At 39.7% G+C, this 19,377-nt stretch overlaps 1 protein-coding gene across 4 annotated transcripts in view; it reads right to left on the minus strand.

Annotated features, from left to right (window-relative positions):
- FSTL5 (follistatin like 5) overlaps positions 1-19,377 on the minus strand; it is a 478,043-nt gene that overhangs the window by 417,498 nt on the left and 41,168 nt on the right. For all 4 annotated transcript variants that reach the window (XM_073001505.2, XM_073001502.2, XM_073001506.2 and 1 more), the window contains exon 2: positions 12,109-12,249. In XM_073001505.2, coding sequence (XP_072857606.1) covers positions 12,109-12,231 — 123 coding nt within the window. In that variant the 5' untranslated portion in view covers positions 12,232-12,249. The remainder of the gene's footprint in view (positions 1-12,108; positions 12,250-19,377) is intronic.

The following is a 19,377-nucleotide window of genomic DNA, read 5'->3' on the forward strand; positions in this document are numbered from 1 at the left end:
CAGTATATCTACTGGCATGATGTTAATTATTCTTATTTGGATTTCATTGGAGACTTTGTTTCCATATTTTCCTTTATTATTTTGTTTTAATCAATGGGGAAGTATGAATTCAGGTTGAAGAACTATAATTATCAGCTCAGGTTAGAAATTAACCTATCATTATGCAGCCATATTTTGATAATACCTAGTAACAATTACATCAATAATTTATTGCTGATATATTTGGTGGACTAAGTATACAACATCTGTATTGGTAAGGAATCAAACAGCACTAAGAACAAATAGGGCATAGTCTGGAAATGTTACTTCTTTCAGCTACAGTACCCAGAATCTTAAAGCCGATATACCTCCTTGAGATGCTCGCTGAGATTATAGAGCTTTTAGTCCATTTCTTTGTCCCCTAAGTAGGAAGCCTCCTGACATGAGACACTGGACAGAATCCTACTGGGGTTTCTGTAAATTATGTGTAACTCACAGTTGTAGCTAACTGCAGCTAACTGATGAGGCGCCAGTGCACTTCTCAGTTGTGTGCCTTGAATTGCTCCCAATTATGCTACCAACATGGACACTAAGAACTATAATGGGTAGAGCAGCACCAAGTGCATATTGCTAGAGGGTGAAGTACTGAAATAACATTAAGTGACCTGAAAGAATATTCAACCTATGCTACATTTAACTCTTTTAAAGGATCCATCATATTCACAACCACAATAGATATTCCAGGGACGGGGACCTGTGACTCACTGTCAGTCTGACTTAAGTCATACTGGCAACTTAACTTGGACTCAACTTGGTGTTTTTTTTTTTAAAGACTTTGACTTGATTCACATTTCAGACCTATTTTTCTGAGTTGCATTTTCAAGTCCTCGTTCTTCCAATGGATACCTACAGGAGAGGCAAGCAAATGGTGGTGGTGGAGATAGCAACAGAGAAGGAGGGTTTTGGGGAGGGTGGGGGTGGAGGAATGAGGTGTCTTCCAAGATGTAACCACTGCCAGGCTTGGTGGCCCTGGCATTTCCCTCCTCGGGTTCCATGATTGGAGGAGGAGGTAATAGTAGTGGCGGCAGTAGCAGCAGAAACAGAAGGTTGCCTAGATAGACCAGCATGCACAAGAGCAGCACTAACACCCGGAGCCCAAGCCCACCACTGAGCCTGAGGATGCTAATGCCACCATCATCCTGGCACTGAAGGCCTGCCAAGTGAAGGAGGAAGAGCCCACAGCCCACTTCAGGGAAGGCTGGGGAAGCATGGGCCAGGAGCTCCTCAGAAGGCAGCAAGCCCAGCTCAGATGCAGAACTGGGGGCAAACTTACCAGCAGCTTGGGTTTTGGGGGGACTAAAATGCTAAATTCAAAGACTCGGACTTGGGGCTCAAACCCAAAGACTTCCAAATATCCCTGGGCTATCCTCTCCTTCACTTCTTTTTCTTGAATATTCAATGTCAAAAAATAGAAGACTTTGGACACTGTTGTACAAGCTACATTTAAGGGACAACTACATCACCATTTGCCTTTCATTTTGTTATGCTGTTGGCATGATCAAGCACTGTCTGTTTTCTGGGGTTGACATGTGAAGCAGCCTGGCCCTTTTCCACAGCCATCCAGACTTTTCTGGATTAAAGGCAGAGGCTGTAATTTTTGGGGAGCATTTGAAATATATCATTTTATGTTGGTTTCTGGCAGTGTAATCACCAAATTCATCCCTGGGGCACTAAGAGGTGGTTGGAGAGCAAGCAAGCGAGTGAGCGAGCGAGCGAGCGAGCGAGAGAGAGAGAGAGAGAGAGAGAGAGAGAGAGAGAGAGAGAGAGAGCAGTATTTTCTACCCTCAGTCTGGATAGGCACTTTTGCTTCACATCTGGAAGCTCTGCCTGAAAACTCAAGTCTCATCAGCATTACATAGCCTGGTCAGAGGAGCAACATGATGGGAGTAGTAATTTATATTCTGTTCTCTCTGAAGAGGGACGTCGCGGTCTGTTCTCAGCGTCCCTCAGTTTCCCATTTCTTAATGAAGGATGAAGATGATCTATCTGGCTGCAAGACATTTAGTTAGGGCTGCAAAAGTTATGGAGAAGAATTGAGCCATGTGTATGTGTGAGTTTGGAGCAAGTGGTTGCTTGCTGAGGGACAAAAGTGCTGTCTGGTTGGGGGTGGAGGGGAAAATAACAGAGAGTAAAAACTTGCTTGTGTGTGCTGTGGTGGTGGCAAGACATTTTTCTGTAGCTGTGTGAGAAAGGATACAGACTGAATGCAGTCAACTGACCTTTTTTTTGCTCCCTCCCTCTTCATCTTGCACATACATCAGTTGGAGGGAATTTGGGCAGCAGTGGAAGAACAAGTGGAAGAAAACCAGGATCTCATTACAATAAAGAGTTTTACCAGACTGTCAACAACACTGTTCTCCCATGGAATGTGTGTGAACAGAAAGATCAAGTTGGAATTTACACTCTTCAGCTCGATCAAAAGGGAGACAATTTGCCTACCTAGAAGCACCCTCAGCTGGCAGGTCAGGCAGCCTGGCTGTTAACTCAGGCAGAGGACTGAGCAGCTCACCATGAGGATTTCTTAGCTGAATGATTTATTTTTTTGTTTATTTTATTCAAAAATAGTTTTATCCCATCTTTCTTCTTAATGATCAACCGATTAACCAATAAAAACAAGTTCAATTGCTTTCCACAATTTGTTTCTAATCACTTAGTTAATCCTTTATGAAGCAACAAGTGTAAATTTTTCTCCTGACTGTCCAACAGGAAGGAAAATCTGAAAGTCAGGAAAAAGTCTAGAAGTTGGAATTTTCAAGGAAAAGTTAACAAACATATCTGAAGTCTTTATTTTCTTGCTGCTTTTTCTTAAATGTACAGTATGAGCAATATTCTTTCACAAGTGGAATCTACAATTGAGATACTTAATCCATCATCAAAGCAAAGCACAAGAGCTCACTGCCTCATAAAGAATCAGACCACAAGAATAGACAATAGGGTGCCATTTATTGGCCCTGATAATGGTCATTGGCCAACATCTATGGAGAGAGAATCTTCCTCCTGTCATGTCTGTAAAGCAAACAGCAAGGCATCAAAAGGCTAAGTAAGACTAAATAAAGGTTATGGTACCCATAACTGTAATTATGAAACACCAATTTGAAAAGGGGCCTCTCAGTGGCTAAAATCCTCTTGCTTATTGTAGTAATTTGCACTTGAGCAGGCCCACTGAATCAATGGGGATTTGGTGAGTCACTTCCTCCATATGTCCCAGTGATTCAAATGAGCTTTCTGCAGTTGCTAGTATTTTAGTGTAGTAAATTACATTAGAGTAGGCCCATTTAGATCTATGGAATTTATGGAAAAGGTGACTCACCAAATCCCATGGGCCTATTATAACATGGCTCACTATGCTAAGCAACAAGATTTCAGCCATAGATGCTCACCACAGGTCCTCATTCTCCAAAACAGTTTCAATCTTGAGGGAATGTACTGCCTGTTTATAAAACAACAGTTTACCTTTTCTCTTATACCTAAAAATATTCCTTAAGAAATGCTTTGAAATTTTAATTATTTCTTTGTTCCTTCATACAAATATTTGTTGGGGGTGGAACCTAAAGGCAGAAGAGCCAGAAGTTGGTTTGAGACAGAGACTAGTGACCTCCAAAAATTAGAATGAAAGTCCATTTATAGTATAGTTTCAGCTTCTGAAAGACAATTCGTAATACATGAAAACTCCATAAACATTATTAATTGGTGGTTTACACGTAGGGCAAGAACTTGACAGTTTTGCATTAAGGCCTCATAAAAACGTATGACAAAAAGCAATATGCCAAGAGGAACTGTATGAAGACAGAATTACATGTAGGAATCATTTCTCAGTATGAAAATATCATTCTCTTCCAATAAAAGTTAGCAAGCAAAAAGAAAAAAAGAACTGCTTAAGACAAGAACCCTTTCTCTATAGAAAGCTACTATATTGTAGCACATATACTTCTCCCTTGAATTGCATGGGTTTGAGCAGCATGGTTTGGATGATACATGGATTTTTTTCAATAAATAAATTAATATTCCAATAAATAAATACATAGTCAATAAATCCTGTGCTGCTATTTGTCTCTAGGAAATGTCCTGAGAGAGGTGGGTGTTGGACTTAGTGAGGCCCCTGTTGTGTGCTGGGGCATGCTGTACAGTTAATACCATAAACCCATCTGGGGTGTGTGTGTGTGTGTGTGTGTGTGTGTGTGTGTGTGTGTGTGTGTGTGTGTGTGTGTGTGTGTGTGTGTGTGTGTGTGAGTGTGAGTGTGTGTGTGAGAGAGAGAGAGAGAGAAAGAGAGAGAGAGAGAGAGAATCAACTATTCTTTGTAGTTATATAGTTATATTGGGGGAGTATAAGAGTAATACAGTACATGGATTTTGAACAACCCAGTGGTCCGGTGCCCCTAACTCCAGCATTGTTGAAGGCAAAAATGTACAATAATCCTCAAGTGGAAAAGAGTAAATGGAATGGTTGGCTCAGGCAAAAGACAAAATTGTTTTTACAAGCTCATAGCACCCATTTCTTACTAGAAGGCAGTTTGATTCTCCAGCAAAAAGTCAGGGTTTCTATTCTGAAAAAGTTAGTCAGCAAGGTTTATTTTTTAAATTAAAATCCCATATGAATTGAAGAAGCCAGCTGCTAGTTCTGGCTGACAGGGAGTTTATGGAGCAGGGAATAAAAATAGCTATACTTGCACAGTAGAACATTAAAAGCTACCAAAGAAAGGAAGTAATTCTCTTTCAGTACTGTACATTTGGAAATCCAGTCATGGTATAAAAATGTATATTGGCTAGGCATCCCAGATGGCTTAGATATAAAGGACTTAATTGTATTTCTCCCTCAGTTAATACTTGAGGCTCCTTAGAAACACATCAAGGATCCTATACATATTTAGGGATACTGCATAATTCCAAAAGCAGTCTTAATTTGATGTGGGAAATTTTAAAAAGTTTACCCAGTCACTGTCTCACTTATCTGAGGAACTGAAGATTGTTATGAGGACACTCTTATCACAAAGGAAATAAATGAAGGTGAACCTTTATTACTGGGCTTTACACACAGTTAAAGATAATTAAAAACTCAGGCAGCATGTTTGATATCTACATTCTAGATATAACTGATGCAATTCCTATGAGGGCTGACATAGAATATATATTGTACAATGGCCAGAATCCTACTAGGTATGTTTCATGTAACTTGCCATGATTACCTGTGGCTGACTGATGATGTGCCATGGCACCTACTAGTTATGTAGTCAAGCAGATACATTGAACAGTCATGTAAATGAAATGTGCCCTAGCACCTTATCAATTAACTACAATTAGCTGTGGCAGGTTATGAAAACTTATGCAAACATCTGTGGGACTCTACAGCTCATCTAGGACCATAATATGTATTTATTTAAAGAACATATAAAAGGAAATGCAATAACCTAATCCCAGTACATGCTATATAGAATAAAGCATACAAACTCTATAACATAGCAAACTTAGGGATTCATAGTGCATTCGACAGATCATGGAACTACACTGAGAATGGCAATACAGGAGAAAATGTGATAAAGGGGAGGTGGAATGAGTAAGAGTGAACAGGAGAAAAGTGTGATGAAAGTGATTAGAGATTTTGGAAATGCAGCTACCTGAACATTAATTAAGATAAAATTACATGTAGGAATCATTTTATGGAGCATTGATAGCATACTGGTTTGTCATCTTTTTTCTTGCTCACCCAAATTATTTTGATTTTGGTTATTTGTAAAACAAATCCTTTTCTTATATCTGTGAAAAATCCAGGAGTGCACTGTTTATTGGTAGAATATGAACATCTCTACCCTGGAAATATTTGAGTTTACACATTCCTTTGAGATGAAGAGTCCTGTCATATCTATTTGTCTAAGTACAGTAGCATTAGGACTGGAATGAGAAGAAGAGAATACAGAAATGCTTCTTGGATCAGTCATTTTTAACAGGGCTTTTGTGAGCAGTCTAACTAAAAGACATTTCAGTTTAGGAAAATACCGAAGCCAAGTTTTGTCTTATAATGGGCTATGTTTTCCCCTTAACAACTAAACCAGGGGTCTCCAAACTTTTTACAGTGAGGGCCACACTGGATATTTTCAAAGTTTTTGAGGGCCAAGGGGACAGGAATGTGTGCACACACACATATGCACATATGTGTGGCCACATGCACGAGTGCACACACACACATGCCTGCCACCCACACGCACGCACAGATGCCTGTATGCACACATGCATGCACCCCACCCCACCACCACACCACACATGCATACACACACACACACACACACACACACCCTCCACACAGACGAATCCCCACCCCCCATGCGCGCACACACATGGGCTGAAGGGAACAGGCCGGACAAAACAGCAACGCAAGCCAGATGTGGCCTGCCGGCTGTAATTTGGAGACCCCTGAACTAAACCATTGAAAGGTATATAATTAAGCCCTATAGACATTTATTTGGGAGTAAATTCCAAAGAGTTCAGTTTGTGAACTTGTATCTTTATTAATCAGTAAGATATGAAGCCCATTTGAGAATTTTTCCTGTGGTCAAGATAAAGCAAAGCAGGATTCCCCCCCCCCTTTCTCCATTACCCTCGAATATATGCTACCCTTGAATAGCAGCTACTTCACTGGTTCAAACTTTTCCAGCTTGAAAATCCCAAGACATGGGATTCTAGAACCTGAAGTCCAAAAAAGATGAACTTGTCAAAGCTCTGTTATTACATTCTAGAAGGAGAGTATTCAGAAGCAGCTTACCATTCCTTTCTTCTTAATTTATTTATTTTATTTTATCTGAGATTGCCCTGGAACTTTACAGCTTTCCCAAAGCTACACAGACTGGCTGTACCCTCACAAGGTACAGTGGGGAATCAAACTCCCAGACTCTGGCTCCACAGCCAAATACCTAAACCACAAAATCATGCAGCCAGTTTACCAGAGTACATAATCTCATTTTAAATACCTGCCTAGAAGGTAGTCACTGCAAACATAATGTTGCATCACTATTAAAGCTTAAAGGCAAGGCTAAGAGAGACTTTGGGGGAAACAATAATACCCTGGGGCACTGAGTATTTCTTGACTTAGGTTAAGAAACCAAGACTGTAAATTTGCACAGAGTCTGGCTCTTTTACTTAAATCTACATACTACTGAATAAGAGGAAATAGGACATAAAGCTAAAACAAAACATAATTAATTCCCTTTCACATCAATCTGAAGTTATATTTTCCCGATTTTTCTATGATCATTGAGTTTATGCAGCTATAAAATCAAAAGCAGGAAACAGCCTCATGAGGACCTTTTTTCTCACTAATCTACATAGGAAAATAGATTTTTGAAAACAATCTGGCTTTTTCCTCCTGGTGGGAACAGAGACATTTTTTTCTGGCTTGAAAATGGGAGTGTGTCTCCTAGGACTTTTATTCCAATATTAAAAGAAAAGCACTATTTCTCTAAGAAGTTGTTTGTTTGCATCTCCACTATAGAGAAAAGAATTTTTATTGGTTATTTCAGAAGTTATTTAAAAGAAATGCATATTATTTAAAGTTGAATTAAAGCTAAATTACTACATAAAGCTTCAAAAAGAGATCAACATAATTCTCATATTCTGGCATTTTATTTTGCTTTTGGGGAATTTTACAGATCACACTGTTGTGTCAGAATTGTGTGCAGTACAAATTCTTTCTCATCTGCAACATTGCATTTTCCTAATTGAAATGAAAGGGAAGTTGTGCACAATGAAAGATATATTGGACATCTCATAATTAATTTAAACAGAGATACCAGGAGGCATGTCAGTTTGTCAATATGCTTCTGTCTGCCCCAGACTTACTGCAGTCTCATGCTGAGCTTAGATATATGTGTCACTCTATACTCTTATTGGTTTTTTAAAAATCTTTATTATAAGGATCTTTCTTTCTTTCTTTCTTTCTTTCTTTCTTTCTTTCTTTCTTTCTTTCTTTCTTTCTTTCTTTCTTTCTTTCTTTCTTTGTCCTAAGCATTTTTCATCCACTTTGTTGAAATGGATTTATGCACCATTATATTTGCATAGGATTACAGGCTTAGGGGACATGGTGGCGCTGCAGGTTAAACGGCAGAAGCCTCTGTGCTGTAAGATCTGTAGATCTGCAGCTGTAAGTTCAAATCCATGCAACGGAGTGAGCTCCCGTCGCTTGTCCCAGCTCATGCCAACCTAGCGGTTCGAAAGCATGCAAATGCGAGTAGTTAAATAGGGACCACCTCGGTGGGAAGGTAACAGCATTCCGTGTCTAAGTCGCACTGGCCATGTGACCACGGAAGATTTTCTTCGGACAAAACGCTGGCTCTATGGCTTGGAAACGGGGATGAGCACCGCCCCTTAGAGTCGAACACGACTGGACAAAAATTGTCAAGGGGAACCTTTACCTTTACCTTTACAGGCTTACTCTTTTTAAGTCTACCTGATGTACAACAGGCTAGCTGGAAGATTCTGGGAACTTCCATAAAGTAACCTTTCAAAGCTCTGAATAAGATCCTCTGGCCAGTATTCCATTACCTAAATGTGGAGCAAAAGCATTCCCTCCATTAGCAGACTGCCCATTGAGTAACCAGTTATCTGCTCAATTTTGCAACCAGTTTGAGAGCAGGAAGCTGCCAGAATAGAAAGACACACACCCTTTTACTCTCCATTTAGGAACAAGAGAACATTAATCATTGATTGTAACAGGAGATTACTTCCAGGTAAGTATACATAGAACTGTTATATATATGTTGTTCTATGTATGTGTGAATTAACTTGACTGATGTAAATTAGGCCATCATTCTGTCCAGAAGTGATAATTTAAACTACTTTCGTGTATTGATCTCATGCATGCATTTTTCATCCTCATGCACCAGATTTTTTCAATTGCATTTAAATAGTTGTAGGCAGTTTTCTAGTTTGTAAGCCACCCTCGATATATTGAGGATTGGGGTTGGCTGAATAGCTCAATGAGCTAGGTGTGTACTTCTTGAGAATAGAGCCAGCCTGTGTAGCCTTAGGCAAGCTGCACAGTCCCAGGGTGGCCTCAGAACAAGGGAATGGTAAACTTCTGAGTACTCTCTAACTAGAGTACTTGTGTACCTAGAAAATCCTGGAAAGGGTTGATAGTTTACCACTGTGGTTAGTGTTAATGATTAAGTTTCATTTCTTGTATTGCATGGACCCTTTGAGAATTCCAATATTTTCACCATTCCCACCCCCACCCCACTGCCAACCAGACTATGTAACATTTGCTTCTTGGAAGTATGGCTTACTGAAATACAGCATTTTCTTTTTGTCCTAATGCATTACAAAAATTAGTAACCTGATGGCAAACAGAATACATTTGTTGGGACAATTTTTGTCTCAGTTTTTTTTTTCTGTCTGGGAACAGTGACCACAAGAAGAACCATACATGACCAGTGGCTGAAACTTGGTGACTCTATTTGCCACAGAATACCTACACTGTAGGTCTAGGTCTGTGTAGATTATGCAAATAAGGAGCCTCATGACTCGGTGGTTAAACTGCAGTAATGCAGCAAAAATTCTGCTCACAGCCTGAGTTCAATCCCAGGTAGCTAGCTAGATGTTCACTCAGCCTTCCATCCTCTGAGTTCAGTAAAGTGAGTACCCAGCTTGCTGGTAGTGGAGGCAATGTATAGTCAGCATAATTAAATTGTAAACCACCCAGACAGTGCTTTGATGGGTTGGTATGTAAGCAGCACACTTTGCTTTTTTGCTTTTAAAAATTATTTTAAGGGTGCCTGAGACTAAAATAATATATAGCATGTTTACAAGTAGGAAATCAGAACCACCTTTTCCTTGGGTCATACAAATGTATTCTATCTACAACTGAAGATGAAATTTAAGAAATAAGTTAGTCAGAGGATGGGATGCATTGCAACTGAGCAACGTACAGTGGTGTCTTGACTTACGAATGCCTTGACCTACGAATGTTTTGAGTTACGAACAGCTCCGTTCACAAAATCTTCCTTTGACTTGCGAACGGAGCTTTGACTTACAAACGGAAAAAGGCTGGGGAAAAGGGAGGGAAATTCAAATAGCTAACTGTAGGTGGCAACGAGGCTGCTTCTTTGTAGCTTTTTCACCCGGGCAGTTAGAGACTGTGCAATCCGAGAAGGCTGCCTGCTAAGGTAAGGTGCTCCTTTATACTTTTTAAAAACTGTTCTGGGTATTTTGGCAGTATGATTTTTGGCTTGGGGGGTTATGTTTCCATGCTGTAATGGGTCTCGGGGGGTTGTTTTTTGTCCCCCCCCCTCCATTTCCGATGGGGGGGGAGGTTGGTTCCTTTTTGGAGAGTTTTTCCCCATTTTTGATAGGTCTTGGGGAATTTGATTGGTTTTTTTGTCCCCCCCCCATTTCTGATGGGTCTTGGGGGGTTGGTTGCTTTTGTGGGGGGGGTTCTCCCATTTTAGATGTGTCTTGCATGCTTTTTGCTTTGTTCTCTTTGCATTTCTGATCGGCTCCATTTGTTTTTGCAATGCTTCATGCATGCTTCCCTTGCTTTTTTGCTTTGTTTTCTTTGCATTTCTAATCTGCTCCGTTTGTTTTTGCAATGGTTAGTGCATGCTTCCCTTGCTTTCTTGCTTAACAATGTTCTCTTTGCATTTCTAATCTGCTCCGTTTGTTTTCTGTGCTTTTCCAGTGGTTCCAGCATGCCTCCCTTGCAAATCAGAAAAGTTTTTGCAAGGGTCTGTGCTGCTTGGTTTAAAATATGTTGGTGTAAAATGTGTGAGTTTAAAATGTGTTGGTTTAGCATGTATTTTAGACTCCAAACAATCTCCCTCCCCCATTGTCTTCTCTCTCTCTGACTCCCTCTTTTCCTGCCCTTTTTTTTAAACCTAAATCATCTTTTAGGTTGAAAAAAGAAAAATTCTCCCCCTAGTGTTAACCGGTTTTGCATTCGTTCCTATGAGAACGAATGCTTTGACTTACAAACTGTGCCTTGACATAAGAACAAAAAACACCCGGAACGGATTAATCAGATTTCAGTGCATTCCTTTGGGAAATGCTGCTTTGACTTAAGAACATTTTGAGTTAAGAACACCATTCCAATACGGATTAAGTTTGTAAGTCAAGGGCACCACTGTAGTAGATGATAAGACTCAGCTGCCTATAACTGTGTGAAAGATGTATTTTGATAGAAGGTTGAAGCTATAAAGCACCAAACACAGCACCACACCTTTGGTGGGGCTCCCTGGTCCACTCAGTTTTAGACAGTTGTGACAAGGAAATTTTCTTCCCGCACTCTTACTTTTGTGACAAGCCAGATTCTAGTTGAAAGTATTGTATCCTACATGAATGTCCATGAATATGCTTATCAGCCTGATTGCCTGGGCATGGAAAAACTGCAAATTATTTTTTAAGTTTAAGTTTGGCATCAAGGGCTTGGGAGAGTGAAGTATTCTTGTCAAGAATGGGTTGGAGATCACGTATGATGTGTGTGAGTGGTCTCAGTTATGGACTGAAAGTGATAACTAGTCAAATTCAGTCATTTTCTGTTCTGGGTCAGTCCTGCAAGATGAATGCCCAGAAGCAACCTGCGGTATTTCTGATTTTTCAGAAATAAAACATTTTTTATTCCTCCTACCAAAAGGTCCTGAGGCTCCTGATGAACCACTTTTATTCTGAGGAAACTATTGGGGTCATGCAATGGGGATCATTTTTGATTTCCAAAAATTGCTGCTATGAAAAATTTCCACAAATTAAAGACGTCCCAGTCCCATGACCCTTGACAGCTTCCCTATGATGAACAGGATTCCAGGGGAGCCTCATGGCCTTTGGTGGTGGTGAATTGTAAAATTTTCAAAACAGCTGCCATCATTTTTGACATTATCAGACTTATGCAGTGTGGCTGTGGAAACAGGATTTCAGTGAACATTTATAATTTCTATGCTTCCCACTTTGTAAGCAAAGCAATCAGTTAAAGTGTTGTAAAACCACAACCAGCGAAGTAAGTATTGTCCAAAGTGATGCCTTAATAAGTCATCCTTATGATTCTTTGGAATAAACTCTAGAATAGAAAAGCAAACAATGTAGACAGATCAACTGTACCTTGTGACGTAATCGTATGAAAGGCTGGTAAGGTTTGAAATCATATCCTTCTTTTGCTGGCCATCCTTCCACGTTCAGTAAAATGCATCCAACAAAAGAAACAGTTGTCCACCACATAAACATCTTTTTGAGACCTTCTGGCTGAAAATCAAAAAGAGAGAGAAATATGATTGCCAAAATCAAGCACAAAATTCATTTTCTGAAAATTAAAAAAATAATAATGTAATTATTTGAAAGTAACTATAGGATGTACCTACACAGTGGAGAAGATGAACATAGATCTGCTTTGAGGTCACAACTAGGAATTCAGGTTTCCCCATGTGAATTTGCTTTAGTAATAATAGAAGAGCCAAAAGAGAAATGAGGAGAATATTAGCAATCAGCCTTATTTGCAGCTTGTTAAAGTAGCTCTTCTGTAGCCACTCAAATTTGCAGGAGGCATGGCTCCAGTAGAGCTGCATTAATAGGCTGCAAAGTGCTCATTAGTAACTCCCTTATTGCTCTGTGCTGGCTCCTCACTCTTTTTCCTCCCTTTAGTCTCCTAGGTACTCTAGCACAGTGGAATCAAGCCTTTTAAAAGAAAATGGAAAAGGAAAAGGAAAGGTAGAGGAAAACAAGCAATTTAAAAGAAGGTAAAAGGTAAAGGTTCCCCTTGACATTTTAGTCAGTTATGTTCTACTCTAGGGGGCGGTGCTCATCCCCGTTTCCAAGCCGTAGAGCCAGCGTTTGTCCAAAGAGTTTCTGTTGTCACGTGGTCAGCGCGGCTATACATGGAACGCTGTTTACCTTCCCACCGTGGTGGTACCTATTTATCTACTATTTACATACATGCTTTCGAACTGCTAGGTTGGCGAGGAGCTGGGACAAAGCGACGGCAGCTCACTCCGTTGTGTGGATTTGATCTTACGACTGCTGGTCTTCTGACCCTGCAGCACACAAAGGCTTCTGCGGTTTAGCCCGCAGCGCCACCATGTCCCCGCAATTTGAAAGAAAGTCTTGTTTTATTATGGGTGGTGCTAAAATCCATGCTTTAAAAACAGAATAAGAGCAATTTTATAAAACTTGTATGAATTGCAGAAAAAAACTCCAAGTTGATTCACATTGACTTTTACATAATGTTGTCACTGAAAAATAATGTGAAACTGACTGTCCCAATCCCAGAATATTTCCTGCATTATTTGTCAATATAGCCGCCTCCCAATAGAGAAAAAAGAGCCACATATGCTTCCTTTGAAAAAGTTGTTAGAATGCAATTGGGATCTAACATTTACATTTTAAATTTAAACGCCACACAGCACCTTTTCTGAAATGAGCTGAAAACAGTGTGCGAGGATTTCTTCCTGTTTATCTTCACAACACTCCTACGTCCTAAGTATGTGACTGGCCAAAGTTCCACAGCTAAGTGAGGATTTGCCCAGTCCCAGTCCAATACATTCACCACTACACTATATTGAATGATGGTGAATGAAGGCTTGCTAATCAACATTCAGAATCCATATCTGAGAACGAGAGAAAATCAGACACATAAGTGGTAAAATAAGAGAACTGCACTTCGAAGGAGAATATAATTAAAAAAAAAACAGGATACGAAAAGTAGACAATGGCATCTAAACTTTTCGTTATAAATTTATTCCTTTCTGATTGTCTGCCTACATTATTATTGAGCAGTGCCAATAAAAACTAGTATCTTATATCACCCTTCAAGCAAGCTTTTGCTTTAAGATATCACTTATGGGGCAAAACAGGGTGCCAATGTAAGTCCTGACATTAGCAGGCAGAAATGCTGGGTGCTGAGCCAAAACAGTCACATTTCTTTTCCAAGATTTACATAAAGACAAAATACTGCTTTGCTTTGCTATGATTTCTCTCACATAGTGTCACAAGATAGGGAACATCATTCACTGAGCAATGGAGATGTGTTTGCCCCTGTCTGAAATGGGAGTCAGGACTGGACTTCCTTTTCCAAGTCTGGTTTTCTCCTTTGAGGGGCACTCAGGTCACCATGTTTAAAAGTAGTTTCTGACTCCTTCAAATCCAGAGAAGGAAGAAAGGATGGGAAAGAATCCCTGCAGTTCAAGCACAGTAGTAGTTTTATCAGGGCTTGAAAGAAGTAAGGAAAATGTGAATTCTGCCAAGACAGGAGGTTGAGGAAGCTTTTTTTACCTTCTTGGAAGCCTGCTTTCAAATAAAGGTCAAACTTCATGAAATGTTGGTGCAATGATGTTAATGGTGATGATGATTATATTTTCTCTGATCAGAATTTTTATCACTGTTGATAAATCTGAAAATCCCTTTCATAAGTATTTAAAAAAAAGAGGAAGGAGTAGAAATTTCCAAAAAAATTGTCAGAAGAGATTTAGGATTATTATTCAGTTTATCTTACCAATCAAGTGACTGAGAATAAGTGAGTGTGCATATATTTTGCTGCACAGTCAGCTCAGTGGCAGCCAGCAGTCTCCCTCTGTTACCTCAGTCAAAGTCCAGAGGAAGACGCTGTAAAGTAACTCCTCCCACCGGTCTTTTTGGGATCAGAAAGGGTGGGAAGCTGAGGAAGCTGCAGAAGGACTTTGAGATTTGTAACAGAAAATAAAAACAACAAATGCAACATCCATAATGATATAATAAGCTCAAAAACATAACTTTTAAAAACATATGGAGAGCTGCCTCTCCACTACAGTATCTTAAAATGATACTAGGGGGAACATGCATTTTGGAGGAAGCAGCCAGGGTGCCAACACAGTTTTTGTTGTGATCACTTGAAAAAAATCCAAAAATCTATTGGGGAAAAATAACAAAATCAGCTGCAATGGGGGAAACACCCCCTTGAGAAACTGTTGACAAATTGCATCTTCCTTTAAAGTTTCACTTCTCGTAAATAGAGTGAAGTTTAAAAAGACATTTGTGTGCAGTTATAGCAATAATACTAACAAAAGTTTTATTACCCATGCCACAGAAACCAAGCCTATTGTACTGGGTTTTGTATGAAGAGCCCCTTAAGAGCCAATTTAAAGAGTGTTCCTTTGTATCTACAGAGATTCTATATATTAACCATGATATTCCACCAGCATTTCACATTGTTAAACATACATTGTTGCTTTCCAGTGATATCAATAAACATTTTTATCATGAATAACCAACAAAATGTCTCTTATGTTTGCCTCTACACATTGAAGACACTATGCTCTTGAGAAATCATGAAACTTTTAATGATAAGCATTTGTGGAAGTCAGATCTCACATGCAAGACTGAGTCTTATTCTCCCACTATTTTTCTGGGTAGCCTTAGTCAAGTTCCTCTCTCTCAGCTTCAAAATTAGTTCATTCTAGCGTTTCTGAGTCTCTTTTTCCAGGCAAACAGAATGTGCTCCCCTTTTGTCACATGGTGTTTTCCCACCATATAGGACCCCTGCAGGCTACCTAACCTCACTTTGCTCACTGCAGGCCCGCAGAGCATTCATGCTGGCCAGACTCAACATGCTCCCCTTAGCCCTTCTTCGGGGCAGACATAAGGGAATCCCACGCCAAGAAAGATTCTGCCTATGTGGAAAAGGGCCCCCTGAATGTCTTGCACATGCTTTTATACAGCCGATTTTATGAACAAATCAGGAACAAACTAATCTGCCCATTGCTGAAAAAGTTCCAAGACTACCCTTTCAATAGATTAGTAAAATACTGCCTATTAAACTACAACCCTTATACCACAGCACAGGTAGCAAAGTTTTTCCTAGCTGCAATGCATAAGAGGGTGGAGTTTGTCCCGATTACCAAATTTCTCAATGCACCTATCTCCCTGTAGTCCCTCTCATTGTTTTTACTGTATACTCTTTCTGTATTGGTTATATGACCGCAATAAACCTATCTGTAAACTTCTTTGTTGAGTCATAAAAGCTCATATTGTAGCATAGCAGTTACTCTTTAAGGTGCCACTGCTTTTGTGTTTGTTTTTTGCCTGGATATTCATTCTTGCAATGACTAAGATAGCTCTTGGAAAACTCTCATCATCAGTTTCTCTTCTGTGAAATGGGAATATTAATGACTTGCTGCACTATGTTGTTCTGAACATAGGTGACATCATTACTAGGATGGCTTTGCATATACAAAGATTTAACTTGATAAACAAGAGAAGATGACAAAACAGATTTTTTTCGGCACACAGGATACTAATGCAGCACTGTAGTGTGAGGTATTCTGTGTGTGGGTTTAGGATTAAGATGTAAAATAGATTTTACAGGCCACTAGCTATCTTGCTTACTTGAATGTCAAAACTCAAATTTCATTCCAGCTAGTGATGTTTAGCTATTGTGCTTCATCTGGAAAAATAATTGAAAAAAGCAAAAAAAAAAAAAAAAAAAAAGGTGTTCTTTTAAAAACAAACAAAAGTTCACCTACAGCTATTTCTTCCTCCTTTTTCAACATGAAACAATACAGGCATTTTATTTTGAACAAAAGGTTAAAAAGAAGACAGGCAACAAAAGCATACAAGCTATTTCTTCCTATAATAGTTCTTGAAACTCTTAATACAGCAACCAGGCAGACTATTATAATAAGGAAATAAATTGTCTAACAAAACTTTTTTGTAATTTCTTTTAATTAAAAAGTGTCTAAATGAGGTTTCTCAACTCTGCATATAAGCAACCATTTCCATAAATAATTAGCAGCTTGTTAACAACACATGCTGGCAAGCACGTCAGATAAACTCCTTCACCAGTATACCAAGATGTCACTGATACTGCTTAGATTATAATTGTCTCCTGCATTCTCCCGAAGTAAACCGTAATTAGGCCCTGCTCTTAATTCATACAGAGTTCCTAGTATCTCCTCTCTTTTTAGGTCCAGAACAACAAATATGCCTTTTAATTTTTTCCTAATTTGAGTAGGAAGTCTGAAATGATTTGCACTCCAATTAATCATTTTCTAAATCCTTTACAATAGTATGCAAAATTGCTCTTTTCAGGCTACTTTATTAAACAAAAAAAGGGGAGGCAAATGTTCTCATGGGGCCCAAGGAGTAAATGTGACGAGACAAAACCTATGACCTGTTTTCCACGAAGAATTGAGATGGGTAATGCCAAATGATATTAGATTAGTCAACCACATAGAGCACTAAACAATCTTCCAGGATGCACAGTTGATTAGACTCTTACGACTGGAATGACAGATCTTCATAAGGACAAAAACAGGGTTATGTTGTTTGCAATCTTTACATTTCTAAACACTGGGATATGTGGAAATCTCTTGCTTAAAAACAGGCTGGGAAAATTCTTTGGGTCTGGGGTCCATTTTTATGTCCCTGTTATCATCAAAGGATTTCACAGACTGCCAAAAACAAAACAAAAAGGCAGAAGCAAGTGGCCAAAATTCTACTTTTAAGTTCTGAAAAACTGTGCATGTTAAACATGGAGGTGGAGGGGGACAGTTTCTTTAAAAACGAATTTTAGCTCCTGGAGACATCTGACAATTCACCTTTTTTCCTTCCTGAGGAAAACCATTTTGTGAGCAAAGGGTCAGAGGGAGCCAAATAGGTCTTCCAGAGGCAACAAAAACATCCTTTGGAGCCACATGGGGCCAAGGACCTTTCATGTTTGGTCTTAATACTTCTCCTCAATATTACATATAATGCAAAATGATAGGAAACTCGCAAATCATGGTTAAATGCTAATTCATGTTAGGCAACAATGGTGTCTCCCTGGAGAAGCGGAATTACAGGAGCACTGAACTAATAATCGAAGAGAGGCACAGTCTTCCAAGCACTTCCTGATTTGCATCTTCATTGAAACGTTTTATGGAGTTAGAGAAATAAGATAAAATTGGGGAAGTGAGATTGTTCTCCTCTACATCAGCCATAAAAACGCTGGTGGTGGCCTTGGTAGAAAACAAGTCAAGTACAACCCATGGATTAGAATGGGGGGAGTCCTCACCATAAATTTTGGGAGGAGGTATTTTCCTGTCACAGCCATGGGCCTCCCTTGACAAAAGTAAAAAAAAAATTGCTTCCTGCTGTGAGCAAAAGTTGGAACAAAATGCTGAGAGTGTGCTGTCCCCTCAGCCGTCTAAAAGGGAAAGTCAAGATAAGGGAAAGGAGGGAAAGGAATCAAATATACATGAGACAGAGAAAGACAATGGAGGTAGAACAAGAGATAGGGATGTGTGAGACAGCGAAAGGGTTAGAGCTAGAGATGTGTGAGACCAAAGACGAGTTAGAACGAGGGATGCACAAGATGGAGGAGGGGTAGACACGTTAAAGGGAGAGGAGAAGGGGAGGAGCTAGGAGAAAGGGGAGAGAAGAAAGTGAACGTTTTCCTCACGACGGAGGAAGATGAGTGATCCGGTGAAACACAAAAGGTGACATTGTATGAGGATGATTGGGAAGAGAAAGAATCAGATGAACCTAAGATGTTTAGCATAGTGGTCCCCAACCTTGGGCCTCCAGATGTTCTTGGACTTCAGCTCCCAGAAATCCTGGCCAGCAGAGGTGGTGGTGAAGGCTTCTGGAAGTTGTAGTCCAAGAACATCTGGAGGCCCAAGGTTGGGGACTGCTGGTTTAGAGTACAGAGAAAGAGTGTAAGTGAGGGGTTGAGAGTGTCAAAGAAAGAACAAACATTAAAGAGGTAGAAAAGCAAATAATTGGAGGACAACAACGTGAAGAATGGCTAGTATTAGTTTATCCCAGGGGTTGAGGTCTTGTGAAATACGTCAATCAACCCAAACCTCTACAATTGAATGAGAAACCCCTGGAAGGAGAATGGCTCCAACACCCATGTTGTGGGACCATTTGTGCCATTCGAGGCGGACATCTGAGGGATCCAACGGATCAAGAGAAATACGGGAAGATGTACTGTTGAGAGAAGATTCATTGGGAAATCCGTTAATGTTGTTATGGGACTGTTCACCCCCAAAGTTATATTTTAATGATCCAGTTAAAATAATTAAAGATGAATCAACAAGTTGTGTTAATAAAGACCTTTTGAATGAAACTCCTTTATTTTCATTTCATTTACAAGAAGAGGAACTGTCTAAAGAATTAAGTGAGCCCCATCACACTTGCTCCCAGTGTCCAAGGAAGGGAAGAAACCACAGAACATTCCTAAACTAGGAAGCAGAGGAAAGTAGCAAAGCCAGCCATCCACTCCCCACCCACCTTTTCTGCCTTAATCTTGCAATATGTCAAAAAAGATTTTAGTTGAGTTAAATGGGACCTCTAAGATTAATCTGATGATACATCCTTACAATAGGAAGAATCTTCTCATTATTCTCTCCCTCGGTCCCAGCC

The sequence above is a fragment of the Pogona vitticeps genome, chromosome 5 (genome assembly GCF_051106095.1).
Source record: "Pogona vitticeps strain Pit_001003342236 chromosome 5, PviZW2.1, whole genome shotgun sequence".
In the NCBI taxonomy this organism is placed as follows: domain Eukaryota; kingdom Metazoa; phylum Chordata; class Lepidosauria; order Squamata; family Agamidae; genus Pogona; species Pogona vitticeps.